This window comes from Malaclemys terrapin, chromosome 17 (assembly GCF_027887155.1).
Source record: "Malaclemys terrapin pileata isolate rMalTer1 chromosome 17, rMalTer1.hap1, whole genome shotgun sequence".
Classification (NCBI taxonomy): Eukaryota; Metazoa; Chordata; order Testudines; family Emydidae; genus Malaclemys; species Malaclemys terrapin.
The window spans coordinates 5,372,705-5,392,689 of NC_071521.1; the positions used below are offsets into that span (position 1 = coordinate 5,372,705).

The following is a 19,985-nucleotide window of genomic DNA, read 5'->3' on the forward strand; positions in this document are numbered from 1 at the left end:
CATGGCAATACTAAACTAACTGAAGATCCATTTGTAGAAAATGTTTTACTCCTCAAAACCATGCTAAAACCATTAAGCATAAAACTTTTATGGAAGACCATGTAAAATCGTTTTAATTAGCTGATAAAAACCTTTCTCTTTTCCCCCCCTAGCTTGCAAGTGGAGTTGATCAGTTGATAACAAATTATGAGATAAAAGATGGACATATTGTTCTACAGATAGACTCGGTAGATCATCTTTTTTATTTCCTATGATTATTCACAATCGGAAGTACTATTTTATTTCTTTGGTAACACAGAGCTTCTTTTTGGTGTCTTTCTAATTCATGCATCCTTCAAACAGGTGCCAGCTAATAAATTCCTGTGTGTTGCATTCCGAATAGGGGAGATTTACCGTGTTGGAATGCGGAGCCCTGCCACATTCACTGTGTATGAATATCATGCACCAGGTATGTGTTCCAGTTCTTCAAATTCACATCTTTTGCTCTCAGAAGATTCTTTGAATCCTGTTAAGAAACTAACAGTTTCTCCCTTTTCCACAACTTTTAACCTACATTATATTAAGGCTTATGTCACAGTCACCATCTTTCTGGCTGAAGAAGTCTGGATGGTACTCTCTTGGAATTCAACTTTTACATGCATTTATTTTTTCCTGTTCAATTCTGTAGATAAACAATGCACCATATTTTATAACCCCTATGGAAACGACAAACTTCTGAGACTGTGTGAAGGAGCTGAGTGCAAATGCATGGAAGGTAAACTTTGTGAAAATGCCATTCTGTTTCAGTTAGTTGGAGAATACAGCTTAATGCTTTGGGATCCTTGTGGATGAGAATACTATATAGCAGTGAAAGGAGCTATGTATTCTATTTTAGAACAGCAAACGTTGCCTTTGCAATAAATTAAACATTCATTATATTTTAAACTTTAAAAAAAGATGTATGGAATTTAGCTGCACGACTCTCATTGACTTTAGTTCCGTTGACTAAATGGGAATTGAGTAGCTTAGCTCCATTGCTACTACCGGTATTTGAAAATTTGCTTCTGTGTTACAAATTGCCGTGAGCAAATAGAAATTAATTATACTTTAAAAGAGGGCTTGTGCTGATGTTGCTTCCTAGCATTAACATCATATCTCTTTCACTAAACATAGCGGAATGCAGTCAAATGCAAAAGAAATTAGATCTGACAATAACTGCTGATAGGAGGAGAGAAGCTGCATGCCAGCAAGTCATTGCATATGGTAAGATTTGAATGCTCAGTACATATTACTTTGAAAAACAAATGAACACTGTGTGATGAGTGATGATGAGATGCTACAGAGTGCACCTTTTATATTTTTATATATGTTGCTTTGAGAGATGCAGCATTTTTCAATATACCTATAAGAACGTTGGAGGCATGTGACTCTTGTTAACAACAACATGTACTCATAGAGGTGAACATACCCCCATTAGTGCCTGTAAAATAAAATAATTCAACCTAAACAAAGGCAACTTCTGTGGAAATTACATAGAGTTAATGGTCCCAATCTTTGAAGGAGCTGCCTGTCTCTTAAGAAGATCTGAGGGCTCTCAACTCCTGCTCAAGTCAATAGGAATTGAGGTTGCTGAATATCTCTCAGGATTGGTTCCAGTACTTTATCATAAACTGTGCCTGTAGATCTACTGGGGTAAAGACAGACCTCAATATATATCTTTCACTGAGTATTTTTTAAAATCAAACAAATTTTTTTCAGAATTAAATATCAAAGCCCTTGGTTATTTTCAGCTAACTTTTGCAAAGTAAATTACCCCATTTCAGATATGTCTGCAGCGCTTAAGGTTTGTTACAGGCTGTGATAATCTTGTTTCATTCCTGTGAAAGAGCAGCATCACACTAGAATTGAAACTATACAACACATAGATTTCTCATTTTGCTGGCCAAACTAGGCAGGAAAGGGTGCGAGAAACCTTTCCCCTATTAAAAAAGGTAATCAAAAATAGAAGCACAGTTTTACACCAATCGCAGAGGACAGTGTGCTCGCCCACACACATACACTGTGTTTCTCTGGGTTTTGTAAGGGTCTTTGAACAGTGATGATTTGATGTGCTGTATAATGTGTTCTCATACTTAGGCACACATAAGGCAAGTTGTGAACAAAGCATCAGACGTAATTGAGTTTCCTGTAATTTGTTGGTTAAAAGCATGTAATGTAATCCCTAACATCATGTACGTTTTGATTTTTTTGTTGTTTGCTTTTTAAATGTTACCCCCAAATACAAAAAGAGGGAACGTGTCCCATAGAGTTATTTAAACATTTTTTTTTTGTTTTTTAAAGACTTGTCAGTGCTGGGATCAGAACCATGTTAAGGATTTTGACTTTAACCATGTTTTAGGCTAGCAGCATTGTAGCATGACTTCTCAGCTGTGTGAAATTGGTATTTTTTCTGATAATATGCTAACCACACCATCCTGTCATCTACCCTCTTGCTAGTCTATTGCATGGTTCTGTAAGGCAGTTCTCAGATTTAAAAAATCCTGTCCACTTTAGTTATGGAAATTCATTCTAGATTCATGTTAAAAAAATATGCTTGTAGCTAGCACAGTTCTGTGCAAGTGTTAGTGAAATGTTAAATCATGTATTCTCTGTTACTGGCAAAAACAATTAATTTTTTCCCCCCAACACTAATCCTTTGTAATTGGATTTGAATATGCAGAAATTATTACATCAGTTCCTTTGTGACTATATGTCTACAGAATTTTTAAATTATTTAAGCTATTAGCCTAATAAAAACACTGTTGTAATGCTTGTTTGTTAATGATTGGTTAAAAATTCAGACATAGTTTTGAGTAGCAGAGGTCTGAATGAATTTAGATGCAATAGAGACTTACAATCAAGTCCAGTTTTAGAGCAATGACATTGGATGAATAATACTATGACATGTGAATAGTCTAAAGAATTGCAGCATAAAGAACCTTGATTGTGATTAAAAAAGTGTGTGTGTGTATTGAAGCTCTTGGCATTCTTTAGTGCAAAAGATGCAGTGTCCTTGTAAAATAGTAGCAGTACATTGTAATACAAAAAATAAATGAAACCCTTCTAATTAATTAATTAGGGTGCATTATATGTGTGTTTGTGTTGATTTCTGGAAAATATCTAGGAACACTGGAACTACCTTTCTGGTTTATTAAGTCCAGTAGCCTATCTCTGGCAGTAGCTAGTGCCAGATGCTTCAGAGGACAATGGGGAAAAACCTTGCACTTCATTGTGAAATGCTGTACGTTAGGTGTGCATCCATCCATGGGTAATCAGCTGATATGCTGAAACATGAGATTTGATTAGCTTTGAGTTTCAGTTTGACCACCAATACATTTTACAAATGGTCATAATATTATCCATCTGAGCATCTGTAGTTGAGGTATATGGATGTAGTGCAAAGCAAAAGGAAGAATTCTGCCTGAAACAGTAGCAACTGTTGTTTTTTTTCTTTATAGTCTATAAGGTGAACATCTTGTCCTCCAGTGAAGAAGGTAGTTTTATTAAGTATACTGCAACTCTTCTGGATCTCTATAAAAGAGGTGAGAGTTCTAATTGGAATGTATTTAATTATTTCATTTACAATGAAGACTCCCTCCACTCAAGCAGCAGGCAAAAATCAGTGCTAAGTGGTTTCCTAATAAAGGTAGAGAATAATTGTACTCTATGAATTTGAAGATTCTTTGGGATGATATTTGTAAGCTATTGTCTTTCACCAGTTTCACTGTATTTAAGCTTTTATTAAAACTGTTGTTATTGCTGCTGTTTATGGTGGCGTCTGTCCTGAGGATCTCACAGTCTAGAAGGCAAACAAGTAGACAATGGTTCAAGGAAAGGAAACAATAATCCTTGCTTTTATAAAGTAGAATTTGGATGCAGCAAAGTTGGCAGAGATTTAGCTGAGCAATTCAGTGGGAGTTGCATGTCTTCTCATGCTTTACCATTTGCATCTGCAGTTATCTTGGTAAACACATTTGGTTTGTATAAGGCTGCTTTTGGATGTCAAATTGCCACCTGTTTAATGTTTCTAGACTGATTCCAAAGGGTTTGAAACACGTTTCGATTTATCTGAATTTCCCTGTTACATAGTTAGTGACTAATGGATGACTTTGCTTTGCCCTCTTGTGATAAATAGTAAAACCAAATCAGTATGTTATGCCTAATTAACATGTGTAGCCCTGAAAAATTGAAGCCAGTTGTTTTTTTAATCATTCTTTCTGTGAAATTTTCCAATGTAATAACTGCATTCCCTTCAACTCCAGGAGAGGCTTTTGCCCAAAAAAACACTGAAATCACCTTGGTTAAAAAGAAGACTTGTACTGATGTTAGACTGAATCCAGGAAATCAGTATTTGATCATGGGAAAAGAGGCCTTTCAGATAACAGTTGGTTTCAGTTTCAAGTAAGTAAATTATTATCAGAATGTGCTGAGCTCTCTCCAGAGCATGACATGCTTCATTCTCATCAACAGTGGCAAAGTTCTTGTACACCTCTGGTTATGTCATTTATTGTAATTGATTCAATATTTTAAGAACTTGTTTAATCCATTTTGTGTTACCCATTGTTTTTATGCTAATACACTTCTTCAACTGTCCACATTTAAAACAGAGGAACATAAGCACAACGGAATCCCTTTAATATTATAATTTTCTCTTGTGTTTATCTTTTTTTCACTCCTTATGTACTAATGAGCTTTCTCTTTTGTCTGTGTAGATACCAGTATCCGTTAGACTCTATGACTTGGATTGAATGGTGGCCTTCAAATACAGCTTGTGCATCTTGTAAAAAGTTTGTAGATACAATGGAAGAATTTTGTGAAGAACTCTTTATCAATGGCTGTTAACTTCCTTGTGAGAATTCTGCTGAGTAAAAATTGCATATTGAGTCTCACTAAAAACATGTATTCTTAGCTGTTTAGTAATTCTTTCCAAACTTAACATTCATAGCTAGGTTTACTTGGAAAGCTTCATTTGCTTATATTTAACAGCATCTGTTTTTCTAAGATAATTATTTTAGAATTGTAACTTTTTGCATTGATGCTAAGGTGGGACGGGGGGAATATTCCAGAAATACTGCAAAGACATTTGAAATCCGCTGAAATTAAATGGAACACCATTTAAAAAAAAAAGAAAGAGAGAAATATTGCTTTGTACCAAAACAGTTGGACCCACTGAAATGCAATATCTTATTAAAACCATATCCCTTCCTTAATTTTATTTTCCTTGTATTTTTGTTCATCAGATACTGTTCTTCATTTCTTCATTTATATTCTGTCATACAAATTGATACTAAAATATACAGTGCTACATCTCACACAATCTCTTTTTATGGGATAAAATTATTTAAAATGGGTTTACTTTTTAAATGAAACATTTCTATGTAACCTCTCTGTCTGCTGAGGTTTTATAGCAGGTCCAGCACCATACTATCGAAGTACCTAGTCCTAGGCTAAGTTCCTCACCCCTGCACCAGCCTCACTATGCTAGGTGAAGTGTAAAGGGGCTCTAAAAGCTTGGGATCCTGCCAGGGAAAATTCCCCTGGTACAGGAACAGTGGAAGACATGTCATAAAGATGTTCAAAGTATGCCAGGGACTGCACTAGCCCTCTGAGCAGCCCAGAATCAGGATGTAATTACCCTTCCCTCTGTCCTGTAATTTCTTTGCTGCACCTTTTAGGCTATGGCTACACTGGCACTTTACAGCGCTGCAACTTTCTCTCTCAGGGGTGTGAAAAAACACCCCCCTGAGCACAGCGAGTTACAGCGCCGTAAAGCACCCGTGTAAACAGTGCCCCAGCGCTGGGAGCACTAATCCCCTCGTGGAGGTGGAGTACCTACAGCGCACGCGACCACACTCGTACTTCAAAGTGCTGCCGCGGGAGCACTCCCGAGGCAGCGCTTTGAAGTTTCGAGTGTAGCCACGGCCTTAGTTGGAACAGAGAATCTCGCTCCCAGTATCTAGGACCTAGCTCAGCAAATGAGTGGCACATTCTCTGCTGAATGGTTAGTAACAGTTAAGGTTTTCCAGATGCTCAGATAGGGAATAACTAGACAATTTTGAAATCAGTACCAGAAAGTTGTGAAAATTAATGCTTGAGGGACATGAATTTATATAGAAGCATCATAATTTGTAAATAACAGAAAATGGGTTTACATATCAGAAAGCTAAGTGGCATAATGGCCTTTTAATTTGAGAGAGACTGTCATGTTTTAATTGTATGTAACAGTATTTGATATTGGGCTTTATTTTTCAAGTAAACAATCCCTATGAGGATTTGTTAATTTCATAAATTATATCATGTCTGTTAGCCTGAAGGCTCATAAAATGCTTTGCACAAATATCTTTGTGTGTATATATAGGAATCATTTCACCAAACACTGAAATGCAGATATCTCTTGGGTGGAATACAGCTGTTTTATCAGTGCACTGCAAAACATTATAACAGGAAGTGAAGAAAACAGTATTCACTGAAATACATACTGTTAGTGGAGTAAGCCTTAGATTTGAAATATAAAGTGCAGACTCTCTAAAACTTTAGGTACAAATCTGGGAAGGAATAACTTAACTCTTTATCTTTTTGAGCCATATAAACTGAATTCCATGCTATTTACTGTTTGAAAATCTTTCAGACAAATGCTCTATGTGAACATTCAGTATTCTGTTTACACCTTTTGTAGGAGTAATAGTTAACATGCTGTCCTTGGTCAAAATGTTCCCCACACCACTGTTGTGCTGTATGGTGTGCGTGTACCAATAGTTCATCCGACTGCAGCCGTGCATCTGAAAGGTGACTGGCTGCATTTCAATTGTGAAGTCAAGCCAAGTCAAGCATCAATCTATCGTCCCATGTCATTATTGTCGGTGTGCTTCAAGGCACTGGAGCGCTTGGTCCTACAGCACATATTACCTGACGTGGAGAGAATTTGACCCCTGACCAAGCCGGCTTTCACCGAGGCCGTAGCACATGTGACCAAGTACTCGAACTGACTGCATTTGTTGAAAATGGCTTCCAGAGAAACTTGAAAACAGGCACTGCTTTCATTGATCTAACAGCCGTGTACGATACGGTATGGCACACTGGCCTGCTTGTGAAGGTATCATGGGTCCTGTTACCTTGGGTCACAGGCGTTGTTGAACTGTTCCTCCGCGATAGGCAGTTCAAAGTCCATATTGGGGAGAAGACAAGTGCTTGGAGACAACAGAGCAATGGGTTACCCCAGGGCTCTGTGCTTTCTCCAACCCAGTTCAACCTTTACATCAATGACCTGCCAGCAACAGAGTCACAAAAGTTCATTTACACAGATGACATCTGTTGTGGTACCACAGGCACGGACGTTTCACGAGCTTGATGCCACCTTAAACCGAGATATGATAAAGTTAGCTGACTACTGTAAGACTTGGCGCCTCCAGGCAAGCATCATAAAAACAGTTTCCCGTTTGTTCCATCTTCATCACGCCAGCGCAACCCAAGAACTGAATGTTTATCTGAATGGTCAAAAGGTGAAGCATGAAGTAGAACCGGTCTATCTAGGTCTGACCTTAGACCGCACACTGAGTTACCATACCCAGCTGAAGAAGACAGCAGCTAAAGTTAAGACCTGTAACAACCTTCTTAGCAAACTGGCAGGTTCATTTGGGGTACTCGTGTTCCAACTTTGCAGATGTCAGCTCTTGCCACCTCGTATTCGGTGGCAGAGTACTGCACACCAGTTGGAGTCAATCATCACACACCAAACTGGTGGATACGCAGTTACGTGCTGCCATGCGCATCATCTCTGGCACCCTGTGTCCGACCCCACTCCCATGGCTTCCCGGTCTGAGCAATACTGCTCCTCCTCATATCAGATGAGAGGTTGCCACTGGCAAGTTACTGGAGAAAGTACACGCCAACCCAAGCCTGCCACTGCACAATGACCTTTTGAAACCACAGCTGCACGTTTGCCGTCACGTTGCCCATTATGGTCTCATCTGCCACGCCAGGATGTTAGGGTGGAAACCCTCTGGCGAGAGGAATGGATATCTGTTATTGTCCCAACCATCCCTCGTCGTTGATCCCACAATCTGCCCACCTGGTTTTGACCTGTCCCGTCGCCAATGTCTCTGTTGAACAGGTTCTGGACCGGGCAAGGTCTCTATGCAGCCAATCAGTATCTTGGGGGCCTTTGTGACAGCCCTTTGTGCAACTGCGGCGCGACACAGACAATGATGCACATTGTCGATGAATGCCTGCTGACTAGGTTCAGTGGTGGCCTAGAAGAACTGCATCACGCCACTGAAGATGCCATTGCTGGCTAGACGACTATGCACACGCTAAATAAGTTGTGAAGTGATGCCTGTGTGCACTGACTGTACTGTAGTTTGTAAAGCATTTTGGGATCTTTTCAAATGACAGGGCTCTGTAAAATGTCATTATTAGCAAGCAGATTTGTGTGTCACGTTTTGTTAGATGCTTTTTGAATCTGCACTAGTGATTTCTTATCTGGAAAGTGTTGACAGCGTGTTCCCCACTGTACAGGTCACTAAAGAATTCACAGACCCGTCCAAGAAGCATAACACATTTAATTTTTTTAGCACATTTTAAAACAGCAGCAGCCAGTAGGATTTGGACTTGACAGAAGCACCTGCAGCATGTGCGATGTGTCATGTGGCTTTTTTCTAATACGTTTTTGTTCATGCTGTGGGTGTGCTACAAGATGAGAGCTATTTTTGATTAAAACAGCCTCACACATTATTAACTCACATTTTATTTTTCCACGGTATAACAAGCTCTCAAGAGGCTAAATCAATTAACTTTAGAATATTTTGTCAAGCGTGTTTTGTGTATAAAAAGAAAGTAGGCAGTCTGCAACCTGGTTTTCTTCCTTACTTTAAACAGAAGAGTATTGATCATGGATATCTTGAGATATTCAGTTATCCCTATGTATGCACAAACCCAAATCAGGCTCTGAAATACTGAGTAAGAAGATCAATGTGCTCATATTTATAGCTGTTACATTTAAAATAACAGCAAACTAATACAGAGAAAAATAGTACTTTCCAAAAAATGGAGTTGCCCATGATATTTCTGAGTAGTCTTCTCAATAAAATGTGCCTTTTTAAATTCTGAGCATTAAAGAACTGTATAGATTATTAACAGTAATCCCGTATCAAATTTTAGAGTTGCTATGCAATCTAAGAAGAATGCTTGGGACAAGAAAGGTCACTTCATGGTTTGGTATTGTGCCTAGTACAAAAATTAAAAGAAAGCAGTGCAAAACAAAGGCAAAAAAAGTAGGCATGCTGCTTGTAATGAAAAAACATGTGATGTAGGGGAATCCCACTTAGAGAGAAATTGAACTTAGTGTTTCCTCTTGCTGGTGATATGCTAAGAATTTTAAGTTCTTAACCCGTTTGGTAAGTTGTTTTTAAACATTATTATTTATTACATAGAGATTTTTCAACCAATTTTAACATTCTTTTCTTCTTGCATATCATATTTCTTCTGATAGATAGTGCTGATTATATTTTTCAATTTGTGGGGAGAGTCGGGGGAACAATCTTTATTTTAAAATTAGGGAAAACGTTTCCTACAGCTTGTGTTTAAACAGAGCAGATTTTGTTTTCCTTACTAGAAATGTTTTCAACAATTGAGTTTATATATTTCGTAGCATGATAACAGCATTGATTAAATAACAATAACAAAATTTAGAACTCCTGCTGAATTAAATTATGCTGATGTACTTGAACAGGGAAAAGAATGAATCAATGTATGCCTGAGGGTGGATCCTTGATTGTAGAAATGTTGTAGAGTCACTAAGGTACTTTTTAACATCAGACCCTGTATCCATGGGTCACTCTTTGGAGAGACACTGCCAATTGCTTTTTTCTCAGCTGTGTGTGGTTGGCTGTTTGTTTTTTTTAAATTTCTCCTTTTACTTTTGAAAAATATTGATTTCTCCTCAGTTCCTCTGTTCTACTGGAGAAACATGATGCAATTTTTTTGTTTATTCACCAATGTCTGTGGCAGTGTCCAAAAGAATGTGTACAGCTTTTGAATCACGGCTTCTTTGCTTGTTGTTGTAGCAGAAACAGCAGAGGGAGCAGAAGGACATTATTTTGTGCAGGTCCTATAAAAATAGCAGTTAATATTTTGAGAAAAAATATTTCTCAAAACAGAAGGATTTTTAAAAACATACAAATATTGAGACTCCTGGGATCATTGCCTGCAAGATTGCAAGGGTTTTTTGTTTTGGTTTTAATGGTACAGTGCAAGATCCTTCAAATTTCACCTTTCCTGCATGGGGGATCTTTTTTATTTAGCTGCAAGACCGCCATGTTATTTAATGGCTAAGTGCCGTGATACTCTAGTCTGAGGCCCCAGGAGCCACAAGTGGCCCTTCAATGTGTCTCCTGTGGCTCTTTGCAACACATGATATTAAAACACTATGTGATTGGTTAATAATTAAATCAGGATGCTTTTGCTATGTTATTAACTAATTGTAGTTGATAAAATAATAATACTTAGTCAGAATAACCAAGCAAAGATATATAAAATAGTAAATGAAACAATGAATTCTCTCTACTCTGGCTCTTTTGGGTAATGATGATTGCTAATTTGGCTCCTGAACCACTGCGGGTCTGAGTATCACTGGCCTAGTGGATACAGCACTGGACTGGGACTTAGGTGACCTGTATTCTATTCTTGGCTTCGCCACTGACTTGCTGGGTCACCTTGGACATGTCATTTCACCTCTCTGAACCTCAGTTTCTCCCTTTGTAAAATGGGGGTAATGATACTGACTTCCTTTGTAAAGCTCTGTGATCTACTGATGAAAAGCTCTGTATAGGATGTAGGTATTATTCCTCAAGGCAGAATGGTGGTGGGTGGGTCAGATTTTACATCTAAATTACTTGGCAGTGAATTTTTTAACACTACCTAAAGGAACTCTAATTTTATGTTAAAGTAATGGGCAAGAGAGTGGCTGAGCCCTATACAGGGTGCAAGGAGCTTTCTGATGGCTGTCATTGTAGTCTCGAGTGTAAGTGTTGCTGCCAATTGATCGGGAAGCTGCACCCTGTCCAAAGATGGTATAACCGCCATGCTCCTCACTGAGGCTCAGTGCCTCGTTGGTGCACCTGCCCATCACTCCTCATTCGGCTCCCTTGTGCTGAAACATTTTACCCAATTGCAACTTAAAACCACAAAACCCAGGAAATTCAGAATTAAGGCTGAAAAAGTCCCAGATGTCTTTACTTAATTCTTTTATGAGCAGGTGTTGCAGAAGTCTTGAGCACTGGGTAATGTTCCTGGTTGTAAGTATTGCTTGAGCTGGGCATGATGCGTGATTTAAAGCATGGTCTATCAGTAGTTTTCCTCTTTCATCTTAGAGTTTCCTGGCTTTTGTGGGTTTAGCACAGACACTTAATGATATTTCAGCAAATTAGGTTGTTCTGTGGTTTTAATTTTATACAAAGTCAGCTCACTTCAAAAGCCTTTTACTGCTATGTACATCCTGCCAATAACAGCAATGTGAATTCGTCAAAATTGCTGGTCTTGAAATAAAAAAAATTGACCGAAAACCCACAAAGGTCTTGATCAGTGGTACAAAAGTGCCTAGAGCTTTGGATAATACCTTATTGACTTGGATTGAGCTATACTGATTCACACCCATTGAGGATTTGGCCCTTAATATTTATAGGTGGATGGGGAAATAAGGATCATGTTCTCAAAAACCACATGAAGCCTTTATATTTAGAAAATAAGAATGGATGGTGTAACATCCTTACAAAAGGGAGTGTATGAACCTAGAAAAGTAGCTGGCAAGGAAAATGACACCTGAAATGATACCAACTGTCTGAGACAGATACAGGAACTGAGAAACAGTCAAACAAAATCCAGAGCAGTGGAAGTGCAGCCCGCTGCTAAAACCGAAGGAGCTACGTCATGAGTCTTTAGTTTTGCTTTCTGCTATTCTGCCCAAGGGGCTCCTCCCCTCTAAGGCTATCACTGGAGGAGTTATATTGAAGAAGAATCCTGAGCCAGACTTAGGGTATGTCTACGCTGCAATTAAACATCTGCAGCTGCCCCGTGTCAGCTGACAGGCTCAGGCTGAGGGGCTGTAAACTTGTGCTTGACATTCGGGCTCCAGCTGGAGTCCAAGCTCAGAGACCCTGTGAGGGGGAGAGTCCCAGAGCCTGGCTCCAGCCCAAGCCCCGACATCTACACTGCAATTTTACAGCCCCACGAGCCAGAGTCAGCTGGCGGCCCAGCCATGGGTGTTTACGTGCTGTGTAGACATACCCTTAAAGGCTTGCCTGAGGCTCTAGTCTCTGCAGTCAGCAAGTTTATAGGGTGAGATGCCAGTATGTAAGTGCTGAGAGTAGCTTTTTCTGTAACTGGTGTTTGTTGTTTAGAAGTGCTGTCACCACTTACACAATGTTCATTCTGGAGTTTCTGGCTTCTCTACTGGTGAAGGTGTCTTTTTAAAATGAATACCACTAATAATAATCCTTATAGAACACTTCTCATCCATAGGTGTCAAAAGCACTTTGCAAAGATAGGTGAGCATTATCGGTCCCATTTAACATATGAGGAAACTGAGCACTAGGGGCCAGATTCTTAAAGGTATTCAGGTGCCTAAAGATGCAGACAGATGCCTAATGGTATTTTCAAAAGTGTCCAAATGCTTAATTCCCAATTCCCATTAAAATCAATGGGAGATAAGAGTCTAGGCTCCTATCTGCATCTTTAGGCACTTAAATACTTTTAAAAATCTGACCTGAGGAGATGAAGTAATTTACAAAAGGTCAAGGATGGAACTGGGAACATAAGTCTTCTGATTTCCACCCTTGTGCTTTATCCATTAAACCTCAGAGCCGTATCCCTTAATTTATAAAATACTAATAAAAGGGCACTGTTGGATTACAAATAAAAGTTGTAAAACCGTGACCTGTATTATGAAATAATTTAGATTATTAAGCATGAAAAAATGAAAGCATTTACTTTTTCTTCATTCCTGTTGATTTGTTTAAATGTTGCATGCTGTTCAGCCTATAAAATATACTAGACTAGTCCATTTCACTTTCTGAATGGTCATGCATTAAAACAATGCAAATTTTTCATTAGTTGAATTTTTTTTTTAATGAAATATTTCTATTGCTTTTTAGATTTTGTGAAATCTTGTCTTTATAAAAGTGAAATTTGGGTCCCAAATGAACATCATACTGCCCCTTTCACAAGGAAAACATTTTTAAAGCCTTGTTCTTACCTAACTGTGTCTCTTCTTTATTCTTTTAGTTATAAGTGTTTCACACCACAATTTTGGTCAAAATAGTATAGCAGCCTTATCCATGGTAAAATTCCACAGTACATTATTGATTTTTCTAAATATATCTTATACTTAAATGCCCCATTATCTAATTAGTTTAGATAATCAGGCTCCCGCTGTAATCCAGAAATATTTTCTCCTCTCTGAATGCTTATACTTTAGATTGACTGACTGACTGACTGCAGTTCATCATTTCAATAAGCAATTCAGAGGGGAAAAAACACCCCCAAAATACACTTTCATGTATTTTTTTCTGTATTCTCAGAATTATTACCTATGAGTCTGAAGTTTTTAGATGGAAGTTTGTACACAACTAATGGGAACAGCTTTAGACTGAAGCGTTCAGACCATCTTCATGGCAGAACATACTGTAAAGCCCCAGCATTTGGAGGATTTGGCATCAGGCATCGGTACATCAACTATGAGTAGCTCACCTACTTCTGGAGAGGCCCTGGAGAAGTATATGGCTGATGTTTCCTCTAAATATATTTGTCCTCTCTGCAAAATGTTTCTGGAGAATCCAGCACAGGTGCCATGTGGTCACAACTACTGCATGTCTTGCGTTGAATGGTTATTAAGGTAATCCTATTATACTGAACGTAGTAACTGCGATTAGGTAGTATCACTACGGCCCTCATGAGCAAAACTGACCTGGAACTAGATCCAATATCTGCAAAACTGTCTCTGTTGGGGAAAAAAGATATGATCTCAGAGCCCTGTCGTACAATTCTCATCCCACTGAAGTGATCCTTACACTTGTGAACTACTCATGTTAGTGAGAGTTAAGGGATTAGGCCCCTTGTTGGTAGTTTTTTTTTTATTATTAAGATACCACATTATATTTCTCAGCATCCCTAAGGGGTTAGATGATGACATGCTTTGAACTGGATATTGAGTCAGGATGGGATTTTGACAATTGTCCAGGTGATTTAGGAGCACAACTTCCATCGGCTTTCATTCATTCAGGCTGACAGCCAATGAGACTTACTACTTTTTATTTTTGAGATCCATACTTGGAGAGAGGGAAAGAGAATGAATATTGTATTTTAAATTTGTTACATCTCTGGAATTGGTATTTACATAAATGTGATTAAAATATCTCCTTTGTATGAAGCAAAGACCATGACTTGATCAAGACTGGGGATTTTTCTTTTTTTATTTCTATTTGCATGAAAAATTGCATCATTATCTATACTTCTTTCCAAAGCAAATATTCCTATTTGATTAGATTGCAGACCCAGTTTTCAAATATGACCACCTCACTAGGATGTCCAAAATATAGAATTTTTGTTACTCAGAGCCTAAATATGTGGCTTCTCACAATATCGCATTCCCCTTATTTCCTTGTTGTTTTTCACTGACCCATTTAAGTCAGTCTCGTTTTAAATTGTTCACTGTCTGATTACAGGTTATGGAATGCAAAGATGTCATTTTGTTTTGGCAATCAGGTTCAATCTTGGGATGGTGCTGTAGAGAGGGGCCTCAGGCACAGTTCAAATTTGGACAAAGTTGGCATGTGTGTTTGGATCTAGGGTTTGAATTCTGCTTCTGTCTAATAACAATAGTAAACCAGTGATTTATATAAGGGAAGAGGTGGGGATTAAGGGGAACCAGAGAAAATCTCTCTCCCTACCCCACCCCAGTATCTGTTTTCTGGCCAGAGAATGCAATTAAAATGAAGAATATATAGGACAGCGTGCTCTGTGCCCCCAGTTTCCCTTTTAGTTACCCAGGTACAATCGCACTGACTTCATGTGATCTATGTGAAATTCACAGGGGCGGGTGAGGGGAAGTCATATATAGCTCTTAAAGCTGCAGAATGAGTTAAATATATTCAGCAAATGACAATGCAAGGCATGGAAATAAGAGCTATACATGACTTCCCCTCACCCGCCCCAGTGAATTTCACATAGATCACATGAAGTCAGTGGGATTGTACGTGGGTAACCAAAAGGGAAACTGGGGGCACAGAGCACGCTGGCCTATATATTCTTCATTTTAATTGCATTGGCATCTTTTTCAGGGAGACAGAAACATTGTGAAGATTCCATGATGGCTCAGGTTCAGTCCCTTAGAAGAGCTTGATTGTGTTGTTTGAAATGGCAAAAATGGCCTAAAAATGGACAACTGCAGTTTTCAAAGCCTTGTTATAGGTGGGAAAACTTTTCTCAGAAACCTCCAAGCAAACACCAGTACTCTGAAAAGGAGGATCAGGGGCTCTTAGAACCCAAGTATTAATTTATCAGGTGGTCTTGTAAATGATAGCAACAACTGGGCACATAACCAATCAACAATGAACTGAAAGGTGGTCATTGACTTGCTTATGAGGCGATTCTGTTGTACAGAATACAGTTTTCCAACCTTCTCATATTTCTATGGCTCCTGGTGGACAGCACAGGCGTCAGCAAATTCATGATACAGCTTGTTAATTTCTGCTCACCATGGCTAGAACCCCAATCTGGAATGGCCCTGAAAAACCTGGTTTGTTAGCTGCCTGCTAAATCTAGTATAATTTATGGCTTCTTGGCATCACCAAGGGTATGATTGCTTAGACAGCTGGCCAGACTTCTGTAGGCGTAAGTGGAGATATTCTGGTCATGAAGAATGAGGAACTTCTTCTTCAGCATCTCTGCAGCACATAAAATCACAGACACTTTTTTGGCCCAGGGGGAGCTGTTTAGTGATATGTTTTTAATGCTTTGCTTTCTAAGCAAAGCCAAGATATTTTTCCTTCTTTAGAAAGTTTGATGGTACTTTTGTGGGAGACCCAGTAAAAGGAAAGGATGACCAGAGTCTCATCTTCCCATATGTCCCATATGTATACCCATGCCAAACCTTACCTTGGGGAATTGAAAGGTTGAATGGACTAGTAATGGAAGGTTTCACCTCTGGGTCACCCTTCATATCCAGCCTGGTAGTTATCAAAAGCATTTATCATGTAATGGCTGCTTGATGGTGAGCAAAACAAGTTTGGATCTCAGCCCAGTTTCCAGACAGGTGTCCACATTCTAAAAACCAGCATCAGAACTGACATTAAATGGCCTCCTTCTCGGTCTCGGCATGAAGGCAGCCTGACTCTGCACCCCAGAGGTCATCGCTTTATGCTAGGATAGAATCACATTTGCATGGCTACATGGAGAATGTTGTAGTGCCAGTGCCCATGCTATACCTGTTCTATGGATAAACAGAGGACTTTGTTCTCCAGGGCTATCACTCCAGTTCCTTTCCATGGATGCTGAACTGTCACTAATATATATTTTAATGCTTTGCTTGGTTGTTGCAAACAGTTCCAAATCATGCCAGGTCTGTACACTGTATACACTGTAGTAGCTGTGCTCAAGGCGGAGTGGGCCCAATCAATCTCTAGTATAACATGTGTCTGATGAAGTGGGTATTCACCCACGAAAGCTTATGCTCCAATACATCTGTTAGTCTAATAAGGTGCCACAGGACTCTTTGGGCTGGTCTACACTGGGGGGGGGGGATCGATCTAAGATATGCAATTTCAGCTACGTGAATAGCGTAGCTGAAGTCGAAGTATCTTAGATCGATTTACCTTGGGTCCTCATGGTGCGGGATCTACGGCCGCGACTCCCCCGTCGACTCCGCTACCGCCGCTCGCTCCGGTGGAGTTCCGGAGTTGACGGGGCGCGCTTTCAGGGATCGATATATCGCATCTTAATGAGACGTGATATATTGATTCCCGATAAATCGATCGCTACCTGCCAATACGGCGGGTAGTCTGGACGTACCCTTTGCTGCTTTTTACAGATCCAGACTAACACGGCTACCCCTCTGATAGTATAACTTAGTTATCAGGCTTGAATTTTCCCCTCAATGGTGGTAGGCGAATGGCCAAATTCCCTTTTCACTGGTACTAGTGAAACCCAGTTGATTCGCCGATAAAACTGAGAGGAGAGTGTAGCCCAAAGTATGAATTTATATGAGTTTTTAGTTTTCATTGACTAGCTGCCCAAATTCAATGACATTTCCAAGAGTTTTACTTTTAAAACTGCTTTTTTTCCCTCTCAGAAACATCCCTGATCCAGACTGTTTACTGTGTGGAGAGAAAATAGTCACTGATGATGCAATTTTTAACTTCGGTTCTGTGAGTAATTTTGCTCATTAATCCCCAAAGCTTTTCTAAGAAACATAAGAAGAAAACTCTATATCCTAATAATACTAGGATATAAACTCAAATGGCAGAGAGAACCGCAATAAAATATTTGATGGGATTGTCTAAACAGTCTGCCTTTGAATGCTCCTTTTCTATTTCTGCAGTGTTTAATGTGTTGCTGTGTGAGTGTAACTGGGTATTAGAGACTTATTTCTCTCATATGGGTGATGACGACTATGCTCAGACACCTTACTCCTCTTCCTTCTTCACACGTCTGATTTTAAAGCCTAAGAAACACTGACTCAGCCATCCCTTCTAACATGGCAACCTAGAAAATGTGTATAAAGCACATTGAAATTAATATATGAAAAGCACCACACACTATATTCAAATAACATTATGACTGTGGCACACACAGCTAAAATATCAGTTAACTACAGGTTCTGCCCTTAACTTGCATTGTAGGTAAGCTCTGCAGGGGACTAAGATCACTGGGCCAAATTCAGCCCTGGTGGATGTAAGTGCAACTCCCGTTGTGTTTGTGTGTGTGTGTAATGTGATAAGCAAGTCTATATTAAATCTAGCTGTCATCTCATGGAAACAGATAATGTTGAACATTTCAATCAGCACACTAATTCACCTTTTCTCCTCACATTTGTGATACATGGATAAGCCAAATTATCAGTATTAGGAATTATACATGTAAATGTCTGGTACACTGTAAGAACAGCTTATGTGGACTCAGTATGATGATGACAAGCTTTGAGGATCTTGCGGAGTTTATCATATTATATAGGAAAGTTACAACAGTATTGTGGTTGCAGTACTGGGAATGAGATGATCTGGATTCTATTCAGGTTTCAGAGTAGCAGCCATGTTAGTCTGTATCCGCAAAAAGAACAGGAGTACTTGTGGCACCTTAGAGACTAACAAATTTATTAGAGCATAAGCTTTCGTGGGCTACAGCCCACTTCTTCGGATGCATATAGAATGGAACATATATTGAGGAGATATATATACACACATACAGAGAGCATGAACAGGTGGGAGTTGTCTTACCAACTCTGAGAGGCCAATTAAGTAAGAGTAAAAAAACGTTTGAAGTGATAATGGAGATATCCTATCCTATCCCCTAGAACTGGAAGGGACCTTGAAAGGTCATTGAGTCCAGCCCCCTGCCTTCACTAGCAGGACTAAGTACTGATTTTGCCCCAGATCCCTAAGTGGCCCCCTCAAGGATTGAACTAACAACCCTGGGTTTAGCAGGCCAAGGCTCAATCAAGATAGCCCAGTACAGACAGTTTGATAAGAAGTGTGAGAATACTTACAAGGGGAGATAGATTCAATGTTTGTAATGGCTCAGCCATTCCCAGTCCTTATTCAATCCTGAGTTGATTGTATCTAGTTTGCATATCAATTCCAGCTCAGCAGTCTCTCTTTGGAGTCTGTTTTTGAAGTTTTTCTGTTGTAATATAGCCACCCGCAGGTCTGTCATTGAATGGCCAGACAGGTTAAAGTGTTCTCCCACTGGCTTTTGAGTATTATGATTCCTGATGTCAGATTTGTGTCCATTCATTCTTTTGCGTAGAGGCTGTCGGGTTTGGCCAATGTCCCTCTGCCATGTACACTGAATAAGGACTGGGAATGGCTGAGCCATTACAAACATTGAATCTATCTCCCCTTGTAAGTATTCTCACACTTCTTATCAAACTGTCTGTACTGGGCTATCTTGATTATCACTTCAAAAGTTTTTTTTCTCTTACTTAATTGGCCTCTCAGAGTTGGTAAGACAACTCCCACCTGTTCATGCTCTCTGTATGTGTGTATATATATCTCCTCAATATATGTTCCATTCTATATGCATCCGAAGAAGTGGGCTGTAGTCCACGAAAGCTTATGCTCTAATAAATTTGTTAGTCTCTAAGGTGCCACAAGTACTCCTGTTCTTTTTGTGGATTCTATTCCTGGCTCTGCCAACAGACTTGCTATTTGACCCTGGGCAAGTCACTATAAAAAATCTCCATCTCTGTTTCCCCCTCTGTACAATTGGGGTAACAATGTTTACCTATTTTACAGGGTGCTGTGAGGCTGAATTGATGATTTTTTGTAAAGTGCTTTGAGATCCACAGATGGAAGGTGCAATATCATTTGATAGATTTTTGGGGGTTTTTTTGAGATAATTACATAAATCTCAAATACAATACAAAATATCTCTTAAAAATCTTAGAAGACTGCATTTTACTTAGACCAGCACATTTCATGGGTACTGATAACACAAATGTTCTTGATGCATTTGCATTCTAAGCAAAAATACATGCTAATGATTAAGACTGTTAACATGATATTATGTTGAAAGAACTAAATAGCATGACTATGCTGAGGCTGGCCTGAAAATACAAGGCCCGTTATTTGTTTTTCTTATCGCGAAAAAGTTTTCTCACTCCTCACCTGCATTGTCCGTATTTCTGAAGCTCTGTGTGCTGCCTCTGAGTATTCTGGTTGCACAATGTAAATTGCAATCAGATCATATATAATGTTATATTC

General features: G+C 39.2%; 2 protein-coding genes across 6 annotated transcripts in view; both read left to right on the top strand.

Moving 5' to 3' along the window:
• The window catches only part of C5 (complement C5), a 50,579-nt gene extending 45,351 nt beyond the window's left edge, over positions 1–5,228 (top strand). For both annotated transcript variants that reach the window (XM_054007572.1, XM_054007574.1), the window contains 7 exons: positions 153–227; positions 343–448; positions 668–754; positions 1,153–1,242; positions 3,477–3,560; positions 4,281–4,419; positions 4,731–5,228. In XM_054007572.1, the coding sequence (XP_053863547.1) occupies positions 153–227; positions 343–448; positions 668–754; positions 1,153–1,242; positions 3,477–3,560; positions 4,281–4,419; positions 4,731–4,860 (711 nt within the window). In that variant the 3' untranslated portion in view covers positions 4,861–5,228. The remainder of the gene's footprint in view (positions 1–152; positions 228–342; positions 449–667; positions 755–1,152; positions 1,243–3,476; positions 3,561–4,280; positions 4,420–4,730) is intronic.
• A 1,405-nt stretch (positions 5,229–6,633) lies between these two features.
• The window catches only part of TRAF1 (TNF receptor associated factor 1), a 66,342-nt gene continuing 52,990 nt past the window's right edge, over positions 6,634–19,985 (top strand). For 2 of the 4 annotated variants that reach the window (XM_054007575.1, XM_054007577.1), the window contains exons 1-3: positions 6,634–9,410; positions 13,590–13,903; positions 17,357–17,432. In XM_054007575.1, the coding sequence (XP_053863550.1) occupies positions 13,680–13,903; positions 17,357–17,432 (300 nt within the window). In that variant the 5' untranslated portion in view covers positions 6,634–9,410; positions 13,590–13,679. Of the gene's footprint in view, positions 9,411–13,325; positions 13,904–17,356; positions 17,433–19,050; positions 19,125–19,985 lie in introns of those variants that run through there. The other 2 variants (XM_054007576.1, XM_054007578.1) reach the window with 2 other exon arrangements.